Source organism: Colossoma macropomum, unplaced genomic scaffold (assembly GCF_904425465.1).
Source record: "Colossoma macropomum unplaced genomic scaffold, Colossoma_macropomum, whole genome shotgun sequence".
Taxonomy (NCBI): domain Eukaryota; kingdom Metazoa; phylum Chordata; class Actinopteri; order Characiformes; family Serrasalmidae; genus Colossoma; species Colossoma macropomum.
The window spans coordinates 14,556,564-14,581,435 of NW_023494784.1; the positions used below are offsets into that span (position 1 = coordinate 14,556,564).

The window sequence follows — 24,872 nt, forward strand, 5'->3', positions numbered from 1 at the left end:
GTGAGTGTGTGTGCGGGCTGAAGTAATGTTCGCCATAATGGAGGATAATGCGGACGCTGCACGTGCTCTGTGTGTGTGCGTGTGTGTGTGTGAGTGAGAAAGAGAGTTTCTTTTCCTCTCTTTTCATCATTCTTTCTCCTTCTCTCACATTCTATTTCTTTCTTTTTTCTTTCTTCTCTCTCTCTCTGGCTCTTGATTTATCTCTGTTTCTCTTTCTTTTCCTCTCTCTTCTTGTCAGTCTATCTCTCTCTTCCTCTCTCTCACTCTACTTCTATCCTTCCTTTTTTCTCTCATTTCTCTCTCATTCCCTTTCTCTCTCTGTTTCCCTTTTTCTCCCTTCAGTCTCTCTTCCCCCTCTCTCTCACACACACTTTCTCTCTGTCTCTTTGTCTCTCTCTCTTCTTTTTCTTTACTCTTGTTCTCTCTTTCTCTTCTGCTACATCTCTGTCTGTCTGTTGCACATACACAAATATGTTTATGCAAGCATCTTTGCTTTTTTTAACCAAAAAATTGTTTGTTTTCTTTCTCTGTGACCTTCTTGGAGTTCTTGATCTTTCAGTCCTTTCTCATGTGTCAAAAAAAGTTCTGCTTCTCTTCTTGCTTTCTGTCGATTTTTTTAAACATGGTTTTATTGTATGCTCTGGTTCATCTTCTGTTCCATCTTCCCAGTACTTGAGAACAACACTGATCAGCATCAATTAGGTGTGGGTTTTTGCATCTTGTTAAATTCTTTTTTTCACCTCTGAACTTTTAAGCATTCACACACATGCTCAGAGTGTTTCAGTCAAACACACAGCGCCACTCAGTCAGTCATCCAGAAAATGTTGTGTGTTACACATGCTCGAATAAACTGCCATTTCTTATTTTTGTGCCCTGCCTTAGTCCCAAAGAATAATCAAATCATATCAGATCAGGGCCTGCCATCAAACCTCTACATATAACCGTTTCATTTGAGTTTCCTTTTTTTAAGGAGTTTTGAGAGGCTGTGTCATGAAGAAAAAGTGTCAGAAAGGAAAAATGATTGTACATTCAAAATTTAGAGATAGAAGCCACTTTAATATTGCAGAATAAAGTATATATTGTAAACATTAGAAAGGCACAGTTATCACTGATGTTAACAACAGCATGTTGTCATTTTATATGAGTTGTTCTTAAAATTTAAAGCATTAAAACAAGCAGAGAAATTCTGTCAAATATGTACATTCTAAAGTTTCAACTAATACTACCAAGTAAAAGAGGAGATATTTTATTATGTGAATTTGATGAAAAAGCATTGTTGTACGTACAGTCATGTACATCCTTTATCCTTTTAGCCTTTGTTTCATCTTGTTAATACATAATTGATTGTTCATTATTGATACATCAGTGAACTGTTCATTAAACAGGAGTTATTACTTAGTAACTTGTTAAGTACTTAATAATTAGTAAGTGAGTATACTGTTAACTGATAATTTGTCATTAATTTATTATTTAAACATTAACTGCTGGTTATTATACTGTCAATTAAGTGTGTTTACTCATATGAAGAAGTAACATGAAAACTTTGAAGACCTATTAATTATCTGATAATTAATCTACTGATTTATTATTACATTTTTCTGCAATTGTGCAGACTTGTATGGAACACTTTTGGACTTAACTGTGCATATGGGTATCATCAGTACTTAAAGAACACTGAAAATTGCATGTTTCATGAAACAGTGAATAAAAATCTGTGTATTCATTGCATGTTCCAAACCTCAGAATAAATAAACACTAAATATACACTTATTATGAAATTGATGCCTGCAACACATTCCAAAAAAAGTTGGGACGGGGCAATTTAAGACTAGAAACATTGTGAAATGTATAAAAACATCTTGATTGGGTAATGTCATCACGCTTGCATACAAAAGGAGCATCTAGGAAAGGCTGAGTCCTTTATGAGCAAAGATGAGTTGACAAAAATGCATCAGCAAAAATTATAATATCTTTGGAAGCATCTCTGATCATCGATCCCCCAGCTGGCACTGCATTAAAAACCAGCATGTTGTTGTAATGGATATTACCATATGGGCTCAGGAACACTTGACAAATCGTTGCCAATAAACACTGTTTGTCGCTGCATCCACAAATGCAAGTTAAGACTGTACTATGCATAATGGAAGTCATATGTCAACAGCATCCAGAAATGCTGCGAACATCTCTGGGCTCAAGCTCTGCTGAGATGGACTGATGCACAGTGGAAATGTGTACTGTGGTCTGATGAGTCAACCTTTCAGATTATTTATGGAAATATTGGATTTTGTGTTCTTCGGACCAAAGAAGAAAAGGACCATCCAGATTGTTACCACCGTAAAGTTCAAATCCAGCACCTGTCATGATATGGGGGGTATTATTGAGTAACAATAAGACATTTTGGAGCAGCATATGCTGTCTTTCAGATACCCATGCTTTCATCATGATGACACCAAACCACATTCTGCATGTGTTAAAGCAATATGGCTGTGTTGTCAGTGCAGGTGCCTGCAGTCCAGACCTGTCTCTCATAGTAAAAAAAAAGTCAGTATGTGAGCATGTATGCCTGACTGCACCACTGATCTTTACTATTAATTATAAAGTGTTACCTTAATGTAAAGTGTTACTGTAAAACTCACATTTTACTGTAGTAAAAGACGAGTCAGACAATAACTGCTGTCATTCAGGTTGGCAGGTGCATGTTGTATACTGTTGTGTCCTGGCCATTGTTGTTGTCTGCCTGGTCCTGCTGCAAATGAGGTCCTTGTCTAAGCTGGACCTCACATACAGCCTGCACACAGACCCATACAGCCTGCACACAGAGGATACAAAAAAAGAACCACCAGTTCTGTTACAACTGACTCAATCAGTGCAACATATCTGGAACACAGTGATGGAGTGATATGAGTCAAATCTCCTACTGCTCGATTCACACATGACAACAGGGTTTGATGAGAGAACGAGAGAGAGAGTGGGAGCGAGAGATAATGCGAGAGAAGGGAGAGAGTGATAAAGCAGGTGAAAGAGATGAAAGAGAGCGAGAGAGAGAGCGAGAGAGAGAGAGAGAGAGAGAGGTAAAAGCTGTGGGTTGAATACCTAAGGGAAGGGACCTACTGATGTGCTTATATTACACTGACTTTAGATTCATTTTGGAGATTGAAGCTGATTCTCTAGGGAAATGAAGCCTGTGGGTGAGTGTGTGGGGAGGAGGGGGGGCATCATCTGTTCTTTGATTCCAGCTATCGAGAATAGCTGGAGGGTGCTTAGTAAAGAGTGCAGTGTGTGTGTGTGTGAGAGAGAGTGAGATAGAGAGAGTTTTTGAATGTGAAGTAGGCTGTTCCTTTGTTCCCCTTTCACCTGGCCAATGCTGAGGTTATTATGGCTGTGTTGAGGTTGTGTAAGGGCCGCCGAGATAGAGAATCTATTATGTCATCAGAAAGGAGGGATCAACGAAGGACAGGGGATGAAAGGATGAGTGGAAGAGTATCTGCTCACAAAGTGCTGATCTTTAGAGCTAATTAAAGTTCCCCAATGGACAGCAGGCACTGAGAAACAAACAGAGAGAGGAACAGAGGGAGGGGAAAGAAAGAGAACAGAATCAAGAGAAGTGAAAGGCCTTCATGATCTTTTGAGACATATTGCACATTTTGCAGTAAAATAAGTGGCTACACTCATCTCTCTCGCTTTCTTTCTCTCCCTTTTTCACTCCTTTCTCTCTGTCTCATTTTTTCTTTCTTTCTAGTTTTGTATCTCCCTTCTCTCTTTCTCTGTTTCCCTCTTTATTGTTTGTATATTTATTACCTTTTCTCTCTTTCTGTATCTCTCTCTTCCCCTCTCTCTCTCTCTATGCCTCACCCTCTGTGTGTGTGTGTGTGTGTGTGTGTGTGTGTGTGTGTGTGTTTGTGTTCTAAGGACAATGTAAGTTTTTTAGTGAGTTTGCTCAGTCAGTGCAGTGCTGTGCTGTATAGGTAAATGAGAGGCAAGCACTCAGCAAACTCTTTAGCACACAGAAGACCATCACATATTTGTCACATGCACACCATACTCACAGTAAAACAAAGAATCATTCAGGGGTTTGAGCTCCCCCTGATGGCAGGATGCTGCACATGTCTAGCCAGATTTGAGGCAGCGGCCTGTGTCTACTACATAAACATGATCACATGCTAAAATTACTCTACAGCCCCACTCCCACAGCACACCACAACAACCATTTCTTGTTTTATTATGGTAAAGGCAATGATCTGTTTTTGCGATGGAGAATACTGGTGAACGAGAGGAGAGGGAAGGAGAGGAGAAGAGAAGAGAGGAATGTAATGTAAAGGTAATGTAAGATGGGAAAATTGATAAGAAGAGCAGGAAACTGAGGGGGAATAAAAGAGGAGAGAAGAGAAGGAAAGTGAAGGGAATGGAATAGAGGAGGAGAAAAGGGACGAGCAGAGAACAGGCGAAAAGTAGAGAACAGAAGAGAGAAGCGAAGATGAGAAAAGACAAGGGAATAGAAAAGGAGAACAGAGAAGAAAAGTGAAGAGGAGAGAAGGCATTAGAAGAGGAGAAAAACAAGAAAATAGAGACTCGAGGAGAGAGGGAGAAATGAGTAAGGAAATGAGAAGAGAGGAAAAGAGAAGGGGAGTGTGAAGAAGTGGAATGAGATGGGATGTAAAGAGCAGAAAACAGAAGAAAATAGGGAAAAGGAGAAGAAGAGAAGATGAAAAGAGATAAGATGAGAAGAAGAGAAGATTAGAGGTTTATTGAGCGTGTGTAGTTATCAGAAGGCTGAGCAGTGGTGTAAATGATAGTGACAGGTTAGTTTCTGATTGGCTTAGTGAGAGAAGTGCATGCTGCTTCTGTACTGTACACATTGGTACCACTGACATCACTGCTTACGCACAACAGCTGCTCTAGGGAGGCAAGCTACCATACGTGCATGTGAATGTGTGTGTGTGTGTGTCAGTCAGAACCATACACAAGTGTGCATGTAAGTGAGACCTATTGAATCCAATATCACATGAACAAGTAACATTCACAGAGTTCAGGAGATCTGTTATAAAAATTATGTTCATAGATTCTCCCTGCCAGGAAGTGTTTAGACCACTGACCTTCTAGTCAAACACTGAACCACTAAAACCAATGATTTACATGTTTCTTGCAGACATGTTTGAAAGAAATGCATGTTCAAATGTAAAATGCTCATGATAAGAATAAAATTGGAGGAAGTTTAAAAGGTCTTGGGAATGAGGGCAAACCAGAATCATTTTAATGTTTTGTGTATATATTGTCACTGTTATATCTAAACTTTGTAATTTTTCAGGAATATGTTTTCGTTTTATACACCATTTTAAAATGCCACCTGTCCTTTACGTTTTTGCTTGATAAAATCTGATTACACTAAGATATTAGGAATATTTGAGGAGTTTCATTCCAAAATGCCACATAAACATTTGTAACAATTTTGCATGTAATAAAAGAATAACAGCTGGTATATTTTCATATTTTTATAACTGAATTAATCATAATATAGCATTGAAATTTTCTTGTGTAGAGCCTACTTCCAGAAAAAAAAACTCATTAAGAAAAAGGAGATTCTTGAAAGTTGTCTATAGTGCATTTTGGAACTAAACCCTTTATTTTTTCTCATGATAGAAGGTTGTGATGAATCGGTCTTTGGCCCATCCTTTGGATTCATGTGTGTTAAAAGTATGTGGTCATTTGCTCAGCATATGAATGTGATATCTAATTTTTTTGTGGCTTAGACTTAAAGAAAACATAAGATGTGAGGGGGAAAAAATCTAATTTGCCAGTCTAAAGAAATCTTCTCTGCTGCTTATTTAATGAGATGCAGACTTGACCTCGTTAGATGAGGGTGTAGCACCTGAGCTCATCAGATATGAAGTGTAGACATCTCCACATTACTACAGTCCAATCTTAGTACATTCAGAACAAAATAGGAGGTACCAGAAAGAACAACAAGGCTTGAACCTTAGAAATTTACAGTTACTTTCATTGCCTTGTTTTGCTATTGTAATGTAATTACATAAAAATGTTTAATTACATAATTAGTTATGTAAGCAATAAAATTACATCAAATTGCATTTAGTTTGCATTGTGTATCTGCAATTGCAACATTTTTCAGTTTGATTCTAATTCAATAAAGGACCAAAACATGACAATAATGTAAAGGATGTTTTGGAAAGATAAAGATAGAGCTTTTTCACAGAATATCTCCACTTGTTTTAATGAGATGCAACATCTAAGGGTTAAAAGATATTACACATTTTAATTGTTTGGAGTAAGGATGTGCACGGTTACTCTTGTACTTAGTTAACTCAAGTTCATTGCGTTTTGTCTCAGGAAGATGTAAAAAAAAATATGCAGACCAGCAATTAAATGAAATGGCACTTTTGTGTTTTGACAGGACTGTAAAAAGTTTTTTGCTTGTATTTGTGAGTAAGTGAGTGCATAAACACAAGCATGTTTGCAAGGACGCATTGTTAAGGATCTGATTGAGAAGGCAGAGATGACGTGGCTTTATCGCTAACTATGCTAACTACTCTAGCTGATGTTAACTAGGTCCAGAAACAGTATAAATATATTTATCTTACAAACATGTGTTCTACTGTGCAGAAAACGATGATGAGAAGACGATGAGTCCTTATCAGCATCCAGTGTTGGGCCAGTTAGCTGTAATTAAGCTCATATCTGAAGAGGCAAATGAAAACTACTGATTTCCCTCAGCTTTTTTTAAATAATAAGACATGTTTTCAGATGCCTTCCACTGCCTACTTTAATATCAAAATTAGTCGGAATGCAAATCACTAGTTTGGGGGCACCATTTATGGGCTTGATTATGGCTTAGTGTAGCACCTCTATCCTGCATACTCCTGAGAGATGAATGAGCTTTGATGTAGACTCTGCTGAGTGTGATCTGATTGGTCGAAATGTTAACTGTGTCCTTTTTTGCCCTGTGCAGGATCGGCAGTGAACCTGACATGCCGTGCATTCTTTGGCTACAGTGGCGATGTCAGCCCGCTAGTCTACTGGATGAAGGGGGATAAGTTCATCGAGGACATGGACCAGAGCCGCATCCGAGAGAGCGACATCAGGTGAGGTGCCATGTCCTGGGGACAGCTCACACAGCAGACACATTTGCCGCCATGATGACATTTAACTGGAGACTGAGCAATGAAAGACTACAATATGAGAAATTAAATAATAATAAGAATACAAATGAGCAGGTTCAGCTGCAGACGGTACGCTCTCAAAAATGACACTAAATAAGAGCAATAAGCTGCTTGAGGACATCTGTTACAGTTATTTTTCCCATTGTTAAGAGGTGTTGTTAGGCATTGTACAGAAATCACTGGAGCGAACAGCCCTGAGTGGATTATTGTTTTTATAAAACGCCATCAATATGATCATATGATATTCCTCACTTTGGCACACCAATGCAGAATTCATGTGAATGTAGCTGGAAAACACATTTGTCTGGCTTGAAAATGGACAAAATCTAAACATGATAATGTGAGAAATATGCAAAAATATAATATTTTTTATTACCATTATTAATTCATACATCAAATAGGATGATTTGGAGTGATATATAAATGATTGAACACTATGTGGGTCTAATTTGTTGAAGAATTACATTACTGAAATCCCATAATCTATTATTATTAGTATTGTCATTACTATTAGTAATAATAGTTTGAGATGTACAACGCGTACAAACCCTGCTGAAGCCCCTGACTTCTTGAGTTGTTGTCCACCGTCTATGTAACATGTATAAGGTATATGATAAATTACAAAGTCTGTGTGTAACAGGCAGGGCAAAACAACAATGTTTCAAGCCTTATTTCTTTTATTGTTGTAAACTGATGTTTTTACTATTGATAATCATAAGTCCTTCCCCCTATTGACACTTTCATATTAGCTGTTTATTAGCTTTTAAGGTAATTAATTTAATACCCATCTAAAAATCACTGTAATGCACTGTAATGTATGTTTACACTAAAACCGTTAAGAAAAGTTAAGAAATGTTTTAAAAAAAATATATTTTCACTGAAAATGAACAAAATATATATTTTTAATTTTTTTTCTTTTTGTTTGTTAATATAACTTCTTAATCACAAAGAAGCAAGAAGGAGATAGGATTAACATTTGCTAAAATGTGTGACCATCATGTACGTTATAAGCTATAAGTGTGGGAATTCTGCGTAAAAAAGGTGTATAAAGAAACAACAACACCAACAACAACAACAACAACAACAACAACAATAATAATAATAATAATTATTATTATTATTATTATTATTATTATTATTATTGTTGTTGTTGTTGTTGTTATTGTTGTTGTTATTGTTATTGTTATTGTTAAAATTCATAGATTCATCAAAAGTGTACTAGATGCCATAAAGCAAAATATGTTTCAGTTTTGGTAATAAAATTATTTGTTGTTCTATATTGTGATCAGGTTGTCCGTGTCTAGCTCTGTGTATTTTAACTTGTCCCTTGTCCTTTTTATGTTTGTTTGTTTGTTTATTAGTTAATTGTGTTTGCATCAGGTTGCAGTTGGGGTAATTTATATTTGTACTCTTGTCATTTTCAGCAAAGGTCACTTTCAGAAAAGGTGGAGCTAGACACAGAGTTTACAATTTTATTTTGTAGCCGCCTTTCCAACATCTCCACTCCATGTTTACGTGACCTTTCCCCGTTTTGTACGGCCCTCCCTCAAATGCATATATATGAGGGAGAGAATTGCATTCTGTGTTTTTCCATGCACGCTGGGCATGAAAATGTATGTATAGGCTTATGCACTAATTTCGTACATAACACACAGGCAGAATGATTTCAAATTGTGTCTGAAACTGCCACAAAAGGCTTAGTACAAAAAATTGTGTTGCTTTGGACATATGTGTTTGGATAGTGTAGTCCGAAGTAGGGCAAATGTTGTGCAGACCATAATTTGTATACATTCTAATCTACATTAATTAAGACATCAAAACACTATATTAACACCTTAGGGATTCTTTTGCTCCTGCTCTCTCTTTCTCTGTTTCTCTCTCTCTCTCTCTCTCTCTCTCTCTCTCTCGCTGATCTGAAAACTGAAGAACTCTTGAATAATTCACTATAATATCTCACGCTGAGTGCACGGTATATCAATAATGCAGCTGATCAGCTATGCACACTGAGTGTGGATGAGAGAGGCTCCTCAAGGGCCATGTACACAAAACACTCTACACAACACATACTCATAGTAAAAGAACAGTGCAGATCACTTAACCATGGGGAACTGCCACGGTTCATTTCATCTAGCCACAGAAAAGCTCACTTTTAGACCCTTATGTTACAAAGCTCACTTATGGGGATTAGATGCTTCTGTCTTAATGCTCCAATTATTGCTGAATCGGAATCTGCTGTCCCAGCACTAGCTCTTAGTTTACTAATACGGAGCATGGTAAACATATGCAGGATTTGTTTTTAAAAGTGGTTGTGGTTTCGCCATTACCTGCAGCTCATTACACAAGATATGCTGCTTCTTTCTGTGGTTAAAACAGGCTGCATGCTGGAAGATGCTTTGAAACAGGGGTGTAAATCCTGGGTCCCACTACAGTTTGATTTCAGTGCCTTTTTTTGGGGATGTGATGCAATGTATCCTGAAATTTTAGAACGATCTGATTTGTTTATTTCTAGGGGGATGTGATATATGGGTGGAATATGTGTAATTATTATTATTATCCCAATATTTGAATTATAGCTGATAATTCCAACCAATAATTTAGCATACTATTAGAATTGACATTTGTGTAATCACTAGTGCTGGACACTTCCATTCTTTTTAACTCGCTCAAATGGAACCTGGTGAAAAACACCACTGGATCTTCTTGGAGGAACACTGCTGCTATACCAATAGGAGTCCTTTCTCTAAAATGATGCAGTTCACTTCCTAATGGTACTTTCACTTATCATTGTTAAATTGTTAATTGTTAAATATTTACACAAAATAATTTAAATGTATTGTATTTTCAATAATATTGTAATGATTTAAACGTCATGTCTGACTAAGCTGTCATCTAAGTTTGTGGACACCTGCTCATCCAATATTTTCTCTGAAATCAAAGATATTAATAGGCAATTTATCCCTCTTCTAACTGTCTCTACTCTACACAAGATGTTGGAACATTTGCTGTGAGGATTTGATTGCATTTAGCCACAATAGCATTAGTGAGGTTGCACTGATGCTGAATGATTGGTTATGGATCATAACCACTCCAGCTTGTCCAAAATCTGATGGTTCTCCATCACAATTTACTTCTCTACCCCTCTAGCTGAGGCTTGGCATTGGGCATTGTGACCATAGTCTCATAGCCAGCTGGTCCAGAGTGTCCCATTCTATTAACAAAGCTTTTATATGGAGATTATACAAGCTGTGGTTGTGCAATTGAAATCCTATGTCAGCAATGGGTGCACCTTACAGTAGCTGAATTCCCAAATTAGAAGGGATGTCTGGATACTTTTGGGCGTATAGTGTTATGTCTAAACTCACATGCACTTCATGTAAGTATTATAGTCTGAACTTGTTTTAAATACATAAAATGCAAATTAATTGGTATCAGCTGCAACAAGTTATCATTATTAGTAAATAATAATCAGAAACAATCAGAAATAATCAGTAATCAGAAATTACCCTAATTATTTTCTAATGATTCTAAATTATTTAACATTTTTTTTGCTCTGAATACACAAATGCAGCAGTGTGGCATGCAGAAGGAAAGGAGGACATGCGGCTCGTTGTTATGTGTGACTGTGGGTTCTTGATGTATGTCGACATGCTGCCACAGCTAACCCCCAAAACTAACTATGAATAAAATGCTTCTAACGTTATCAAACCCTTCCTCTGAACAAGAAAACGTCCACCACTTTAAGACTGCATGGAGGTCATCACAGGAATGTGGAACAAACCCTCCTGCCTCAGTGCTGTGTCATCCCATGACTTACAAGACACCTCCTCTTCATATTTGGTTAGTTCTGAGGGTCAGCAAATGAGTAGATCAGTTTTTAGCTGTGGTGAAGAAGAATGTTTTGTATTAATTATCCCATACCTTTCATATTCTTGCCAGACTTCAAACTAAAATCTGGGATTAGCCAAATGAGTAAATGTTAATACTCATTGTGTGTATTTAGCAAAGAAAGTTGTGCAAATCTAATGCCACTGTATGAAAAGTAATTGCCTATGACATTTTTGAAGTACCCATGTGAAAAAGGTAATACGTCTGTGACATTTGTGGATTTTTGTATACAAGCTATTCATTACATGTCCTGCCATGCTGCCTCAGTGGGGTTTAGGTTATGAATTTATGTATTGTATATGTATGCATTTGAATTCCACAGATTTTTTTTTTTCCCTGCAATTTCTGCATAGTTCAATTGGTTAGATGTAAACAAAGTCATTTAGAGTGGTTTGAAGTGGTGTGTTATACAAAAAATTATAGATTCCTTTACAGTGATGGTGATGGGAACCAGGTGTTATGAGGTCTAAAACACATATATAGCCATTTTATTTACTATTCACGACAGCTAGTGAAATGATGTGTTTCACTTCAAGGTGCTCTGAATGTGCTTCTATTACTTCTTAACTGAACTATGCAGAAATTGTGCGAAGGAAGTGGGGGGTGCAGAGACGATCAAATTCCCCTTCAACAAATTCAAACGCCAGTTAGGACATGTAATGAATAGCTTATCTTAATGATTTAATTAATTATTTAATTATGCAGAAATTTTGAAAAAATGATGGCATTCCTATTTAAATTACTTATTTTTTCTTATTGAACCATTCTCATGTAAATTTACTGAGTTTTGATTGGCTTCAGTTTCACCTTGCAGACAAATGATCTTCTGTTCTCCTGAGAAACTCCGGATTTTGGAAGTGATTAGGGTGGATTGTAGTTTCAACTTTAATGCCTACTCTTTTATCTTGTAGCCAGTTGGGAAGCATCACACACCTTCATGAAGTTTGATTGAGAAGAGTTTCATATAACTTTGTGATTCTGTGAAATTATGAATGTGAAACATGACTATGTAATATGTGTGAGAGAAAGTTTCACTGGGAAATGGATAGTTCTGCTGTTTTGTAACCAAGTAATCACTAAATAATTCAGCAATTCTGTGTCTTCACAACATTAATTTGTTAATTTTTTTAAGCTGCTCACAAAATTGTCTTGTCAGTCTTTGAGGTTTTTGGCTTCTATGGTTGGAGTAAATTGTTCTGAAAAAGGATGACAACATATCTCTCGGACATCTAAGTGACCACTATATTCCAAGAAAATAGTGAGGAACTGTAAATTTTCATTTATAGCCAATAGACAAACCAGGGTGTTCTGTGAGGCTGCTTATACATCCAACCTGGGTGGCAACAACCATAACAAACACTAATTAATGACTTGCAAAGAGGTTTTCCTCAGCAGAAACAGAATCAATTCAGCATTGATTGTGTTCAGTTAACGCAGGGAAATGTGGGTGTAAAATTAGATTAATAACGCAAACGAATACATTTGCCATTAATTATGGACCGGCACAGTCAGCATTTTGTGAGGTTCCATGATCAAATTATTCAGCCGTGTGAAAGTTTTAAGTGAATGCCTCATTGTAACTCTGAGCCAAACAATGGTGTTCAACAGAGTGTAAGAGAAGACTCTAACCTTTTAAAAACCCTTTTAAAAATTATTTTGGTGGGGTTAAACAGTGCAAAATAAGCTCTCATGGGCTTCCAAAGGACAAAAATCCAGGTTCAGGTTTAATATAAATACAGCTTAAATGATGTCCTCAGAATATTCTGTGAAATAAATATAGAACAGAAAGAATATTTTTAATATATCCAGTGAAAAATTTTGTCAGAAAATTGCTATTTACCCTTAATTAATAATTAGCCTCATTGCTAGTATCTTGGGTGTAAGTATGTGAGTTACCTGTGTTCCACTGTTCCACTTCCAGAGAGACAGATCGAGAAAGAGAAAGAGAGAGAGAGAAAGAGAGAAAGAGAGAGAGAGAGGAAAGTGGAAAGCAATGACGAGATGTTCAAATGGAAGAGTAAAATAGTCTCAAGTGAGTTATAAGATTGCATGCATTCCATTTGTTTTTTAGCAGATCTTTCCACAAGATGGAAAAATAGCACAACCGTTGCAGAATATTGCGTCACAGCATTAGTGGCATATTACAGTTTCTTAAAGCAATTTTGCTTGCTTGTTCTGTGTCCCATTTTTGCGCTGTATCTTACATTAGAAGAACAAATTTTCCTCAAAAAACACAAAATTTTAAGGTCAAAACATTAAGGTTTTTATGGTCTTAACAACATAACATTAAACCCATAGATAAAGTAATTTAGTGTGGCGTAGCTTTTCCTTTTGGTTTCTTTAAATGTTGCAGTCTTGGGGGTAAACTTGCAGAGAGCCTTTTACAGAAAAAAAGAGTCAGTATTGTTCTGTTCAGCATTAATGGCTTCAAACAGTTGAAAAACATTGCCAAGCTAGTTTGTGTATAATATGAGACCAAATAATATATAAATATGTGTGTGTGTGTGTTTGTGTGTGTGTTTGTGTTTGTGTTGACAGGACCATCCGAGAGCACCTGGGAGAGCAGGAAATGTCCATCACTTTGACGATAGACTCATTAGAAGAGGGAGACCTGGGTAATTACTCTTGTTATGCCGAGAATGGGAATGGACGGCGACAAGCCAGCATCCAGATCAGCAAACGAGGTATTTACACACAAACACACACACACACATACCACATGCACAAGTACACACACATGCAGTATTGCAGTGATAAATAAACAGCAGCAGATTTCCTTCTTTCTTTCCTCCGGGGCTCTTTCAGGCATACATTAGCATCTAAAGTTCCCTTTTAAAACAAACAGCTTTGAAGGCGCCTCATCTTCATATGGCAGTTCAGAGGAAGAGACAGCACCAGGAGATCAGAAATACTTCTCTCTCAACTTGTCTCCAAACACGCAGATAGGCATGCAAGCACACACACACACATGCACGCACACATACGTACATGTACACACACACACCACCAATCTCTTTTCCCTCGTCAGAATGCAGAAACTCTCCATTTCCTCAGTCTAAAGGCTCTGAAATGCTTCGCATTCTGTAAGCTGTGTTGGTGTGTCCTGTGCCTTTATGTCCATTCAGTTCTGGTGCAGTGCGAAATATATATTTCAAAGTTATTCCAAATCATAATACATTTTTGTTATCTTCCCTCTCATTATGGTGATTATAACTACAGTGTCTAACTATATCTTTTACTCCAATATGTACAGCTCTGCAAAAGTCAGAGGCCACCTTTTATTTATTTAATTTACAGTCAAAACTGTCATTAGTTATTCAGCATCAAGAAAAAATAAATATTTAACAGAAAATTACACAGAAGTCTCAACAACTAAAAATGGTATGATTTTTTCAGTATGTAGCATCTCACACTTTTCCTACATTATAGCATCCATTCTTTTCTGGAGACTAGCTTTCAGTTTTTCTGGGCTGTTTTTCCACACCTCCAATATTCAGTCTTAGGAGGTGGTTGCGTTTTCAGCTTCTCACTGTCCAAGTTATTCTAAACACATTCAGTGATGTTGAGGTCACATATATCATTTCAGATCCATAGCCTTGTCTTTGCAGACTGAAGGAATGTATAGAAACATCTATGGATTTTTTCAGATCTGAAGCTAGAGTGGAGCTAGATTTCCTCCTATCTCTCAATGATGAGAGCTTGAAGTACTGATTATCTGATGGTGAGTGTTGGTGGTCTACCAGGTCTTGCATGGTTGTTAGGAGTCCCATTTTCTCTGTAACTTTTAGTAAATTTTTGAAGGCCAGTTTTGGAAACCTCTGTGAATAATAATCAAATAATCAGCTTAAGTGTGGTCTGTAAATATGAAGAGCTGTACACATTAAAAATTTAGCAGTGGTCGGACAAACAGAAGTACCAACATAGAATAAAATGTGGTGCTTTGTTTAATCATGCCTATAATTCTGAGCTATAGTAAGTATTAAGTGATAGCTAAAAGTAAGTGATATAGTAACAAATATGTAAATTAATGTCATAGTTCCTCAGGCTGCAGCATCATTTAAATGGTTTATTGTTTATTTATTGTGCTAGTTCTCCAGCTGAGCTTTGTGTGAACTGGTTTCCAGGTTGAGTAGATGTCATATTTTCACAGTAAAACTGTGTTCATAAAATTAGTTCTTTATCAGGCTCATTAATCACTTGTATGTAGTTAACTAACTAATGTATAGATAATGCTGTGACAGATGAGCTGCTGAATGTTCAATAGTTTTTTGAAGTAGCCTGTGACTAACCTTAGTAATCTAACATAATGAGCTTTAGTGATTTTTGTAAGGGAAACAGTAGCTCGCTCTGTCAAATCACTTTATAGTGTGAACTGCGCAAGTAGTTCGGTTTGTCAGAACACGGCATGGAGGGATGCTGAAGCTGACTACCTGTTGAAATTTTAAGAAAATTCCCAGGCCACTTTTTTGTGCTTCTTTTTGTCTTTCACCATCTGCTCACATAAGTAAATTGCTGCCCTCTTCAGGCCAGCAACTTACTCTAGGATGGACGTCAAAGATAAAATATAAATCCAATACAATCTTCTCCATAAAGGGCCAGTGTGGCTGCAGGTCTTTAAACAAGCGGGAGCTCACATAATTGTACTAGTTTTATCAGTTGCAACTTCAAACAACTGATCTTGTGAACTTCTGCATTGTGAGAATTAAACCTGCAGCCACAGTGGACATTTACGATTAAGATTGGACATCCTTGATGTAAATGAAAAATCGACAACGGAAATATATGTCTGCAATTTTTTTTTTAATGTCAATGTTACTGATAATGCTGAATAATTGTTCAATCATTCATTAAGTATACTAAGACAAAATCTGTGTGAATGATGATTATGTAATTATGTTAAAATGTTATCGTACTGTTAATGAATGTGCTATGAATGCTTCATGTGCATGTAATTATTATAAACCATTACTAAACATTTTTGCTAGAGCTAAACGCTCACACCACATTAACTCCCTCTTTTCACACTCAGTTGAGCTGATGTACACAGTGGAGCTGGCTGGGGGACTGGGAGCTATCTTGCTGCTGCTGGTTCTGCTGCTGTGTATGTATAAATGCTACAGGATTGAGCTCCTGCTCTGCTACAGGCATCATTTTGGAGGAGAGGATACTGATGGAGGTAAATACTACGTTCCACATAGTCCTAAGAGTGATTCAACAGTGCACCCCAGTGGGGAGATTAGGCATAACACATCAGTAGGAAAAATGCACCCAAAAAAACTTTATACAGTTCATAATGCTCCCAAAGTGCTTTGTGTATTTTAGACTGCAAGGTTTCAACCCACTTTTTTTGTTCAATATAAAAATCACTCTGAGAGCATTACAAGCAGTGCATTTGAATTTTTCACACATTTTTTGCCTCGATGTCATGATTAGTTCCTTCAAGATTTTTTTATCATTTGCATAGCAAATTTTTCAATCTTAAAAAGATGTAGGACGGGGGCTCCCGAGTGGTGCAACCGCCTAAGCGTTGGCCCTATCATTAGGAGATCGCGAGTTCGGTCCCTGGTGATGCTACAGCCGTCCGTAGCCGGGAGTCCAAGAGAGCACAACTGGCTTCGCTCTCTCTGGGTGGGTAGGATGGCCCCACCTTCTCCCCCCATCACTTAACGCGATGCTAGTCCGCGCAGGCGTCTGTTAGCTGACGTAACAGATCTGGATCTGGTTGGTGCTTTCCTCAGAGCGCGTTCAACTGGCCAATGACGTTGCTTGAGCGGCAGTTCGAAAAGAAGCGGTGGCGCTTCACAGGTCTCGGTGTTAGCCTTCACCCTCCTAGTGTTGATAGTATCGTGTGATTGGAGGAGTCCTAACTAGCGGGTGGAATTGGAGACGACTAAATTGGGGAGATAATAGGGTAAAGATGTAGGACGTGATCTACCTCCTAACTGGGTGCAGGGTAAACCTAATTCAGCTGGCCATGTCTGTGACGTTTTATTGACATAAGACAACATGCAGCCTGATTATCTGTGAATAATCAGACTAATAGCTCAATCAAAATGGAAAACATTCATGTATACATGCATGGACTAGTCCAGTTGAGGCCATTTGATATATAATTTTTATCCAATTGAACGACATGGGTAATCATGTAAATAATCTGTTAAAAAGACTAATAATAGCCATGTAAACGCCTGTATCCAATTATATTTCCAATCGGAAAGTTTAAGGAGGTTCTGCTCATGTGTGTTCACGTCATAGCGAAAGTTATTAAAAACACACATGCACCAACTGAAAACTCAGGGAGCACACTGCTGCTCATCTCACACTGATTGGACTCGAGTGATGCTCGTTGTCATGATAACGTCTATACTAAGTAGTACTCTATGCATGCGCCTTAGTTTTGATCGGATTACTTGTAGTGTGCAAGCATACAGAGATTTTCCATCAGACTGTTGAGTGAGCATATGAACACCTCAGTCTTAATCTATAATCTGAATGTATTCAGACTGGCAAAAATCTTTGCATGTAAACATAGCCATAACATTTCTCTTTCTGTTTCTCATAGATCATAAGGAATATGATGCATACCTGTCCTACAGTAAAGTGGAGTTGGATCAGTGGGGGCAGGAGCTTCAGGATGAGGAACGTTTCGCTCTTGAGATCCTTCCTGATGTTCTGGAGAAACACTATGGCTACAAACTCTTCATTCCAGACAGGGACCTGATCCCTACCAGCAGTATGTGCTGCCCATGTGTCTTTCTATCTGTCTGTCTGTCAGTCTGTCTATATTTGTGTCCTGGTGTCTCTTAGTGTTGAGGCATATACATGCAAAACACTTGTCAGAGGCAGATGAAGAGCAAATCTAAAATAGACTGGCGAAGCCTCAAAGGCCTTGAAATTATTAAGCCTATGAAAGTACTCTAGCTTTTGAGGAAAAAGTTTAAAAATAACATGCATATTGCTGTGTTTGTTTGAGCTGACCAACCCACTGTTGCCAGTTACCTACTGCTGAGACAAGGCCAGTATCCAGAATTATTTCACTGAGTTTATAAAGTAAAAACTAATTACAGGAAACAAATAAACAAACAAAAAAGCACATCTTAAGAAACCAATTGTATACTATTCCCACCCAACACATAACTGAACTTTTAACAATGCTGTGCCTTCATTTAGTAAAACTAATAGGCTAATGTAGCTATAAACTGGGTCTGTACAAGTAGTATACTGTAGACTGTGGAGGCTCAGCTATGTAAACCACATCCGACAAATAGAAAATAATGTGAAGATGTAGAACATTAAAATATATCATATACTTATTTGTCTGCTCACATAATTCAGGTTAATCTTAATTTAGGCTTGTCTAGGCAGCCTATGGGGTCATGCTGCCTGTTGCTGTGACTGTAAATTATTGAAACCTGTCATTTCATAGAATATTACCCAAATACCTATACTACACTTATGAGTAACTTGTGTGCACTTCAATAATAATAACAAACTCTACTACTGCAGTGAAGACTACACAGCCCAGTCAAATTTTATGCAGAAAAATTTGATTTTTTTTGCTTAGACAGACTTTGCTACAACAGAGAAGACCCAGTTAATCTTTGCTGTGAAAAGTGTCCCTTTTTGCAACTCAAACTTCTCTACCATAGGAAAGAGTCTCTCAGCTCGTGGGAAAGTCAAACTCTGCAAAAGTGGTGAAGTCTCCCGCCCACATTTAGAGGAGTTGTAGCACTGAGAGAGTGTTATATGTGGAGGCACTGCGTGTTAAATTACAACGTTTACATCATGAAGTAACTTGAGGTGTTGTCAGCTATCACTGTGGTAATCACTGAAAGCCATTGAACCTTAATGTGCATGACAGAATAAGGAAGGAAAACTGAAAGGCTTCATAGTCTGTTTTAAACAATTTGAGAGGGCAACAAGCTACCACTTGATTACCTCTTTGTCTTTTATTTTTCCTCTTTATCCCTTTTTTGAGACCAACACACGCATAATGTAAAATACATAATGTAAAAGCTAAATGGTATTCATATGTGTCATCTTCATCAGTACATGTTATGTTTGTAGGCTGTGTTTGTATTGTTCAGTGTGTATGTCAGATGCTTGTCTTGTATGCGTGTTCATATTGTTGCCTGAAAAGCTGAATGTTTATGTTTAGGTCTCAGCAGTGAGCATTACCAGGATGACACACAGCTTCTTAGAGGTACAGTTTCCCTTTAACACACATATACACACACATGCACATAGGCATTAGGCTATGAATGTTACACAGTGAATGTTGTCTTAAATGTGGTTGTGTGATTTGTCCTTAAGAGTTATTTGTTTTCTGTCCTTATGTTCACATTTTGTACTATATTACATATAGGAATATCCTGATTGATCAGAGCTGATAAGAGCATATTGTGATGGACCTGAATTAGCTATATTAAGCCTGATCCAATTTCATGTTTTCTTAAAAGAAGAAGTCACTAGAAGTCAATGGTCACCCAAATCTTTTCCATACATAAAACCCTGATGTGGTTTAGGACACATTATGACTTGCTATGGACTATAAACATAAGAAAAACTTGACTGTGTAGCTGAATGCTGCAGGCAGCTATTTAATATAACCGGTTTTTAACATTTAAAGAAATCTAAGGGAAGAGCTATCCCATACTAAGTTACTTTGTCTGTTTGTCTAATAATGTGTTGTTAAGACCATTTAAAGCTTAATGCTTTGCTATTTGGGGCATGGCCCATTTTTCTGCACAGGAGTTTAGATGCTAGATTCACAATGTCCGATGTTTCTATGTATAAAAATCTATCTTCAGTTCATAAATGAAACATTACCAGTTATTTAAAAAAGAAACAACAAAAACATAACAAACATAATCTGTAGCATTCATATGCCTGCATTCATGGGAGTTGGCACCACACCTGTTATCTAAAATAGCTGCCCACTGCTTTTAGCTACACAAGTTATGTTTATTGTTATAGACCAGTCTGCACAACCATAATGAAGGCCTTGATGTGGTTAAGGGAAGTCTTGGACATGTATTTATAGCAAAGATCTAAATGACAATTGACTTCTAGTGTTTTAGCCTCATAGTCCAAGTTAATAACTAAATAAGCAAAATCTGGACACCACTCCACATCTAGAGTAAGTGGAAGATTGTGTATATAATAAATATAATAGATGTATTTATATAGATTATAATTTGGGTATATAATAGATTTTTTGCCAAACCATTCCTTTAAGATCTATTTACACCACTGTTGTAAAGTTGATGTAAACTGGCATTATCCACAGCTTGAAGCATGTTTGCAGAATTTAGCAAGTGATCTAAATGTCTGCAATGTGTAACTTTTCTAAGGTGAAAAATAAAAACAGCCTAACAGCCACTTACATTGTCCAAAAGAATCTAGACATCCTTTCTAATGAGTGAATTAAGCTACTTTAAGGTGCACCCATTGCTGACATAAGCATTCAACTGCACACACTAAGGTTGTGAAATCTCCATAGAAAAGTACCATGCTCGAAGCCAAATGTCAGCTAGAGGGGTGTAAAGCTCCTCAGCATTGGGATATAGAGCAGTGGAATTTTGTTCTCTGGAGCAACGGTGTTTGCTACGTTCCCCTCAGATGTATCTAGGGTCGGAGAGGAAATAACATGGCATGTGATGGGAGACGGAAGGGAAGGACACAAGTACACAGTAGTTGCGATTTCAGTCAATGCATTTTCTTTACTTTGCTTCCCACTTGCAAAAGTGTATGATACAAGAATAATATTTACAATGAAAGAAGCATGATACAATGAGGTGAGCTGAGAATGAGTATGGTTTTACTAACCATAATGTACTGTGTAAACTGTGCGGCTGTACTATCAGCGAAAGCACAATTATCGGATTGCCTTTGACTCGATATCGGTTACTCAGTATTAAATGAGACAGATTGAGGTTGAGGCGAAATAACTGGTTCGGACATCCCTGATCTCATGTGTCTGTTTCTCTGCAGCGTATATCGAAGATGTGGCACGCTGTGTGGAGATGAGCAAGCGGCTGATCATCGTGCTGACTCCAGGCTACGTGTTGCGGCGTGGCTGGAGCATCTTTGAGATGGAGTCACGGCTCCGCGGCTCTCTAGCGTCCGGCGAGGTCAAGGTCATCCTGATTGAGTGTGCTGAGCTGCGTGGCCTCATCAACTATCAGGAGGTGGAAGAGCTGAAGCAGTCCATCAAGGCATTGACGGTGGTGCGCTGGGGCGGCCCGCCTAGCAACAAACCTGGTTCCCGCTTCTGGAAGCGCCTGCGCTATGCCATGCCCTGCCGCCGGCCACCGTTGCGCCGCACGCTAGCTAACCCCGCAGCAGATGGAGGTGAACCAGGGCCCTTCGCCGACCTACAGGCCGTCTCTGCTGTATCCGTGGCGACAGCGGCCGTAGCTCCGGCCCGTCCTGAGCTGCGAACGGCCCTGCGCAGCTCCTACCGCTCACACTCACTAGCACGCCAGAAGCACGCACACTTCCGCAGTTACGACTATGAGCTACCGCTTGCGGCTGGAGCCACGCTGCCTCCACCATCGCAGCAGCACACCTACTGCAACCTGCCACTCACGCTGCTCAACGGCCAGCGACCCACAGCTGCCGGCCCCAAGGGCCTGCGCCAGCACAGCCTGGACGAGCCACATGCAAACAACAATGCCATGCTGCCGCTGCTGCCGCGAGAAACCAGCATCTCCAGTGTCATCTGGTGACCAAACTGCAGCTTGGCTCCTGGCTAAAGAGGTTAAGCCAAACTTCATAAAGCCCATATAGGCGATTAGAGGCTGTGCTGGGCTGAGTGTACAGGCTGGGGTCACTCTGCGTCCAGTTTTTAGTCCTGCTGGGCCTGCTAATCTCTTACTGAATCCACTTTTGAAATGAAATGAACTTAAGCAGTGAGGGATTAATCATATAGTGCCATATCAACTTTATCGGGGACAAACTAAGATGCACGCAGCCAAACCATGTGAACGGAACCAGGGTCTTGTGCAGACGTCTACTGCTTTTTCTTGTAGCATTGCCCCCACCCTGTCTCTATGTTCCGTTTCATCATGCTGCCTTTTGTTTTTGTTTTGTTAAAAAGATTTGTTGTCTTTTGTCTAATTACCTTTTTTTATTGTAATACTCAACTTTCAGTTGATTTGACATACAATGCTTTCCTTTCAAATCAGTCTGGACCATTTTTGATTCAGGCTTGGCCAAATCAGATGTTGCTCTTTTGATTTCAAGTTGCTCTATACATGTTGATCTAAGCGTCGATTTCTGTTGGCTTCTGTAGGTTGTGTATTTATGGTTTCAATTGGACAATTTGACAGTTTGTACGAGGGAAAAAAAATCACAGTATATGCAAACAGTGTGGAGGCCTCGGAGGGCCACTGTAGGAGGATGAGGAGTGGTGCTATCCTGTTGTAGCAGGCTAACTCCTGCTTGGCATTTTATAAGGAGGGAAATCGGAGGAGTGGAGCCCATCCTCAAATAATAAAGGGTATTTTAAGAAACAAAAAAAATCTATTTTTATAAGCAAAGAGCTGTTTCTCTCTGATATCACAGCATCACCAGGACAGCTGAGTAAAAGACTTGTGCGTTTTTGGGTATTTTATACATTTTTATGCTACATTGTTTTTGTTTGTACAACCTACAATAAAAAATAATGATGTCCTCAAATTAATTTAGAAAACAGTAGTGAGCTACTTTTCTTATGGTTGGGTTAAACCTACTGAAGTACTTACATTTTTTTTTGTATAACTCTTGAAGTCAAGTTTTAAAGGACTTAAAATTGTGTGAAGGTTTAAGTATGCATAGAGGATTGATATGTATTCTGATTTTGGATATTTATATTACTATGTATTATAAAACCACAACAGCCACTCAGAAATGAAGTGTTTATATTTCTAAAGGCACAATCATACTTGTTTCCTTTTTGTTTGTCACTGTGCATTAAAATCACCAACCTCTGTCAGTGTGTTACGTGTCATAAATGCTACAGTCCTACTATGTGTATGTGTGTGTGTGTAGTGCAGTTATGCGCTTGAAATCTAACACAGTAATATGGAAATCTACAACTTAGGGTGGTTATTTAGTTACAGTGTTAGGTGTGTAGCTCTCAGGTCAGTTCACATTGTACAGTTCTCAGTTTCAACTGTTGGACAGGAATTAAAAGAGTGTTTTTCAGTTTAGTACAATTTTCAAAATGTAAGAAGTAACAAAACAGACCACAAACATATATTCCAAAAAAAAAAAAACTAAAATATTATACAAATATTTGTCATGAAATTGGTTTCTCATGCATTTAAAGAATATGACTCAACAATTTTTATTCTTAAACAGTTTAGTTGCAGAACATCTTCATTATACAACCCCATTTCCAAAAAAGTTGGGATGGTGTAAAAAATGTAAAAGAAAACAAAATGCAATGATATGCAAATCATTTAAACCCTATATTTCATTGATGCTTCAAAGAAAACATATCAAATGTTGAAACTGAGAAATTTAATTTTTTTCTGAAAAATAAATGCCCATTTTGAATTTGATGCCAACAACATGTTCCAAAAAAGTTGGGACGGGGGCAACAAAAGGCTGGTAAAGTTGTGTAATGCTTAAAGAAACACCTGATGGTTAATTTGCAACAGGTCAGTAACAAGATTGGGTATAAACAGAGCATCCCAGAGAGGCTGAGTCTTTCAGAAGTAAAGATGGGGAGGGGTTCACCACTCTGTGAAAGACTGCACGATCAAATAGTGCAACAATTCAAGAATAACGTTTCATAACATAAAATAGCAAAGAACTTTTGCTTTTCATCATCTATGGTACATAATATCATTAAAAGATTCAGAGAATCTGGAGAAATCTCTGTATGCAAGGGACAAGACCAAAAACCAGTATTTGCTGGCCATGATCTTTGGGCCTTCAGATGGCACTGCATTAAAAACAGGCATGATTCTGTAGAGGAAATCACTGCATGGGCTCAGGAACCCTTCTGAAAACTACTGTCTGTGAAAACAGTTTGGCGCTGCATCCACAAATGCTAATTAAAACTCTAAAACGCAAAGAAGAAAGCATATATGAACAGGATCCAAGAATGCCACCACCTTCTCTGGGCCTGAGCTCATTTAAAATGGACTGAGGGGAAGTGGAAAAGTGTGTCCTCTGAGCTAAAGACCACTCAGCTTGTTATCAGCATACAGTTCAAAAACCAGTATTCATGATGGTATAGGGGTGCATTAGTGCGCATGGCATGGGTGATGTGCACATATGTGAAGGTTAATGCTGAACAATATAAACATGTTTTGGCAACATATGTTGCCATCCAGACAACGTCTTTCTCAGGGAAGGCCTTGATTATTTCAGCAAGACAATGTCAAACTACATTCTGCATGTATTACAACAGCATTGTTCTGTATTAAAAGAGTCCGGGCATTAAACTGGCCTGCCTGCAGTCCAGACCTGTCACCACTGATAACATTTAGCACATTATAAAATGAAAAATGTGACAAAGGAGACCCTGAACTGATGAGCAGCTGAAATCCTGTATCAAACAAGAATGGGAAAACATTTCACTTTCAGAAGTACAGCAATTGGTCTCTCAGTTCCCAAATGCTTACAGAGTGTTGTTAAAAGAAGAGATGATGAAACACAGCAGTAAACATGACCCTCTCCGAATTTTTTTGTAACATGTTGTTGGCATCAAAATGGGCATATATTTTTCAAAAAAACAATAAAATTTATCAGTTTCAACATTTGATATGCTGTCTTTGTACTGCTTTCAATGAAATATAGGGTTTAAATGATTTGCAC

The 24,872-nt window shown here is 38.1% G+C and overlaps 1 protein-coding gene across 1 annotated transcript in view; it reads left to right on the forward strand.

The window, feature by feature from the left end:
• il1rapl1a (interleukin 1 receptor accessory protein-like 1a) overlaps positions 1-23,040 on the forward strand; it is a 111,649-nt gene extending 88,609 nt beyond the window's left edge. Inside the window, exons 7-12 of the mRNA XM_036571430.1 lie at positions 6,965-7,097; positions 13,599-13,744; positions 16,090-16,236; positions 17,623-17,793; positions 19,219-19,263; positions 21,054-23,040. Coding sequence (XP_036427323.1) covers positions 6,965-7,097; positions 13,599-13,744; positions 16,090-16,236; positions 17,623-17,793; positions 19,219-19,263; positions 21,054-21,790 — 1,379 coding nt within the window. The 3' untranslated portion in view covers positions 21,791-23,040. The remainder of the gene's footprint in view (positions 1-6,964; positions 7,098-13,598; positions 13,745-16,089; positions 16,237-17,622; positions 17,794-19,218; positions 19,264-21,053) is intronic.
• The last annotated feature ends 1,832 nt before the right edge of the window (positions 23,041-24,872 follow it).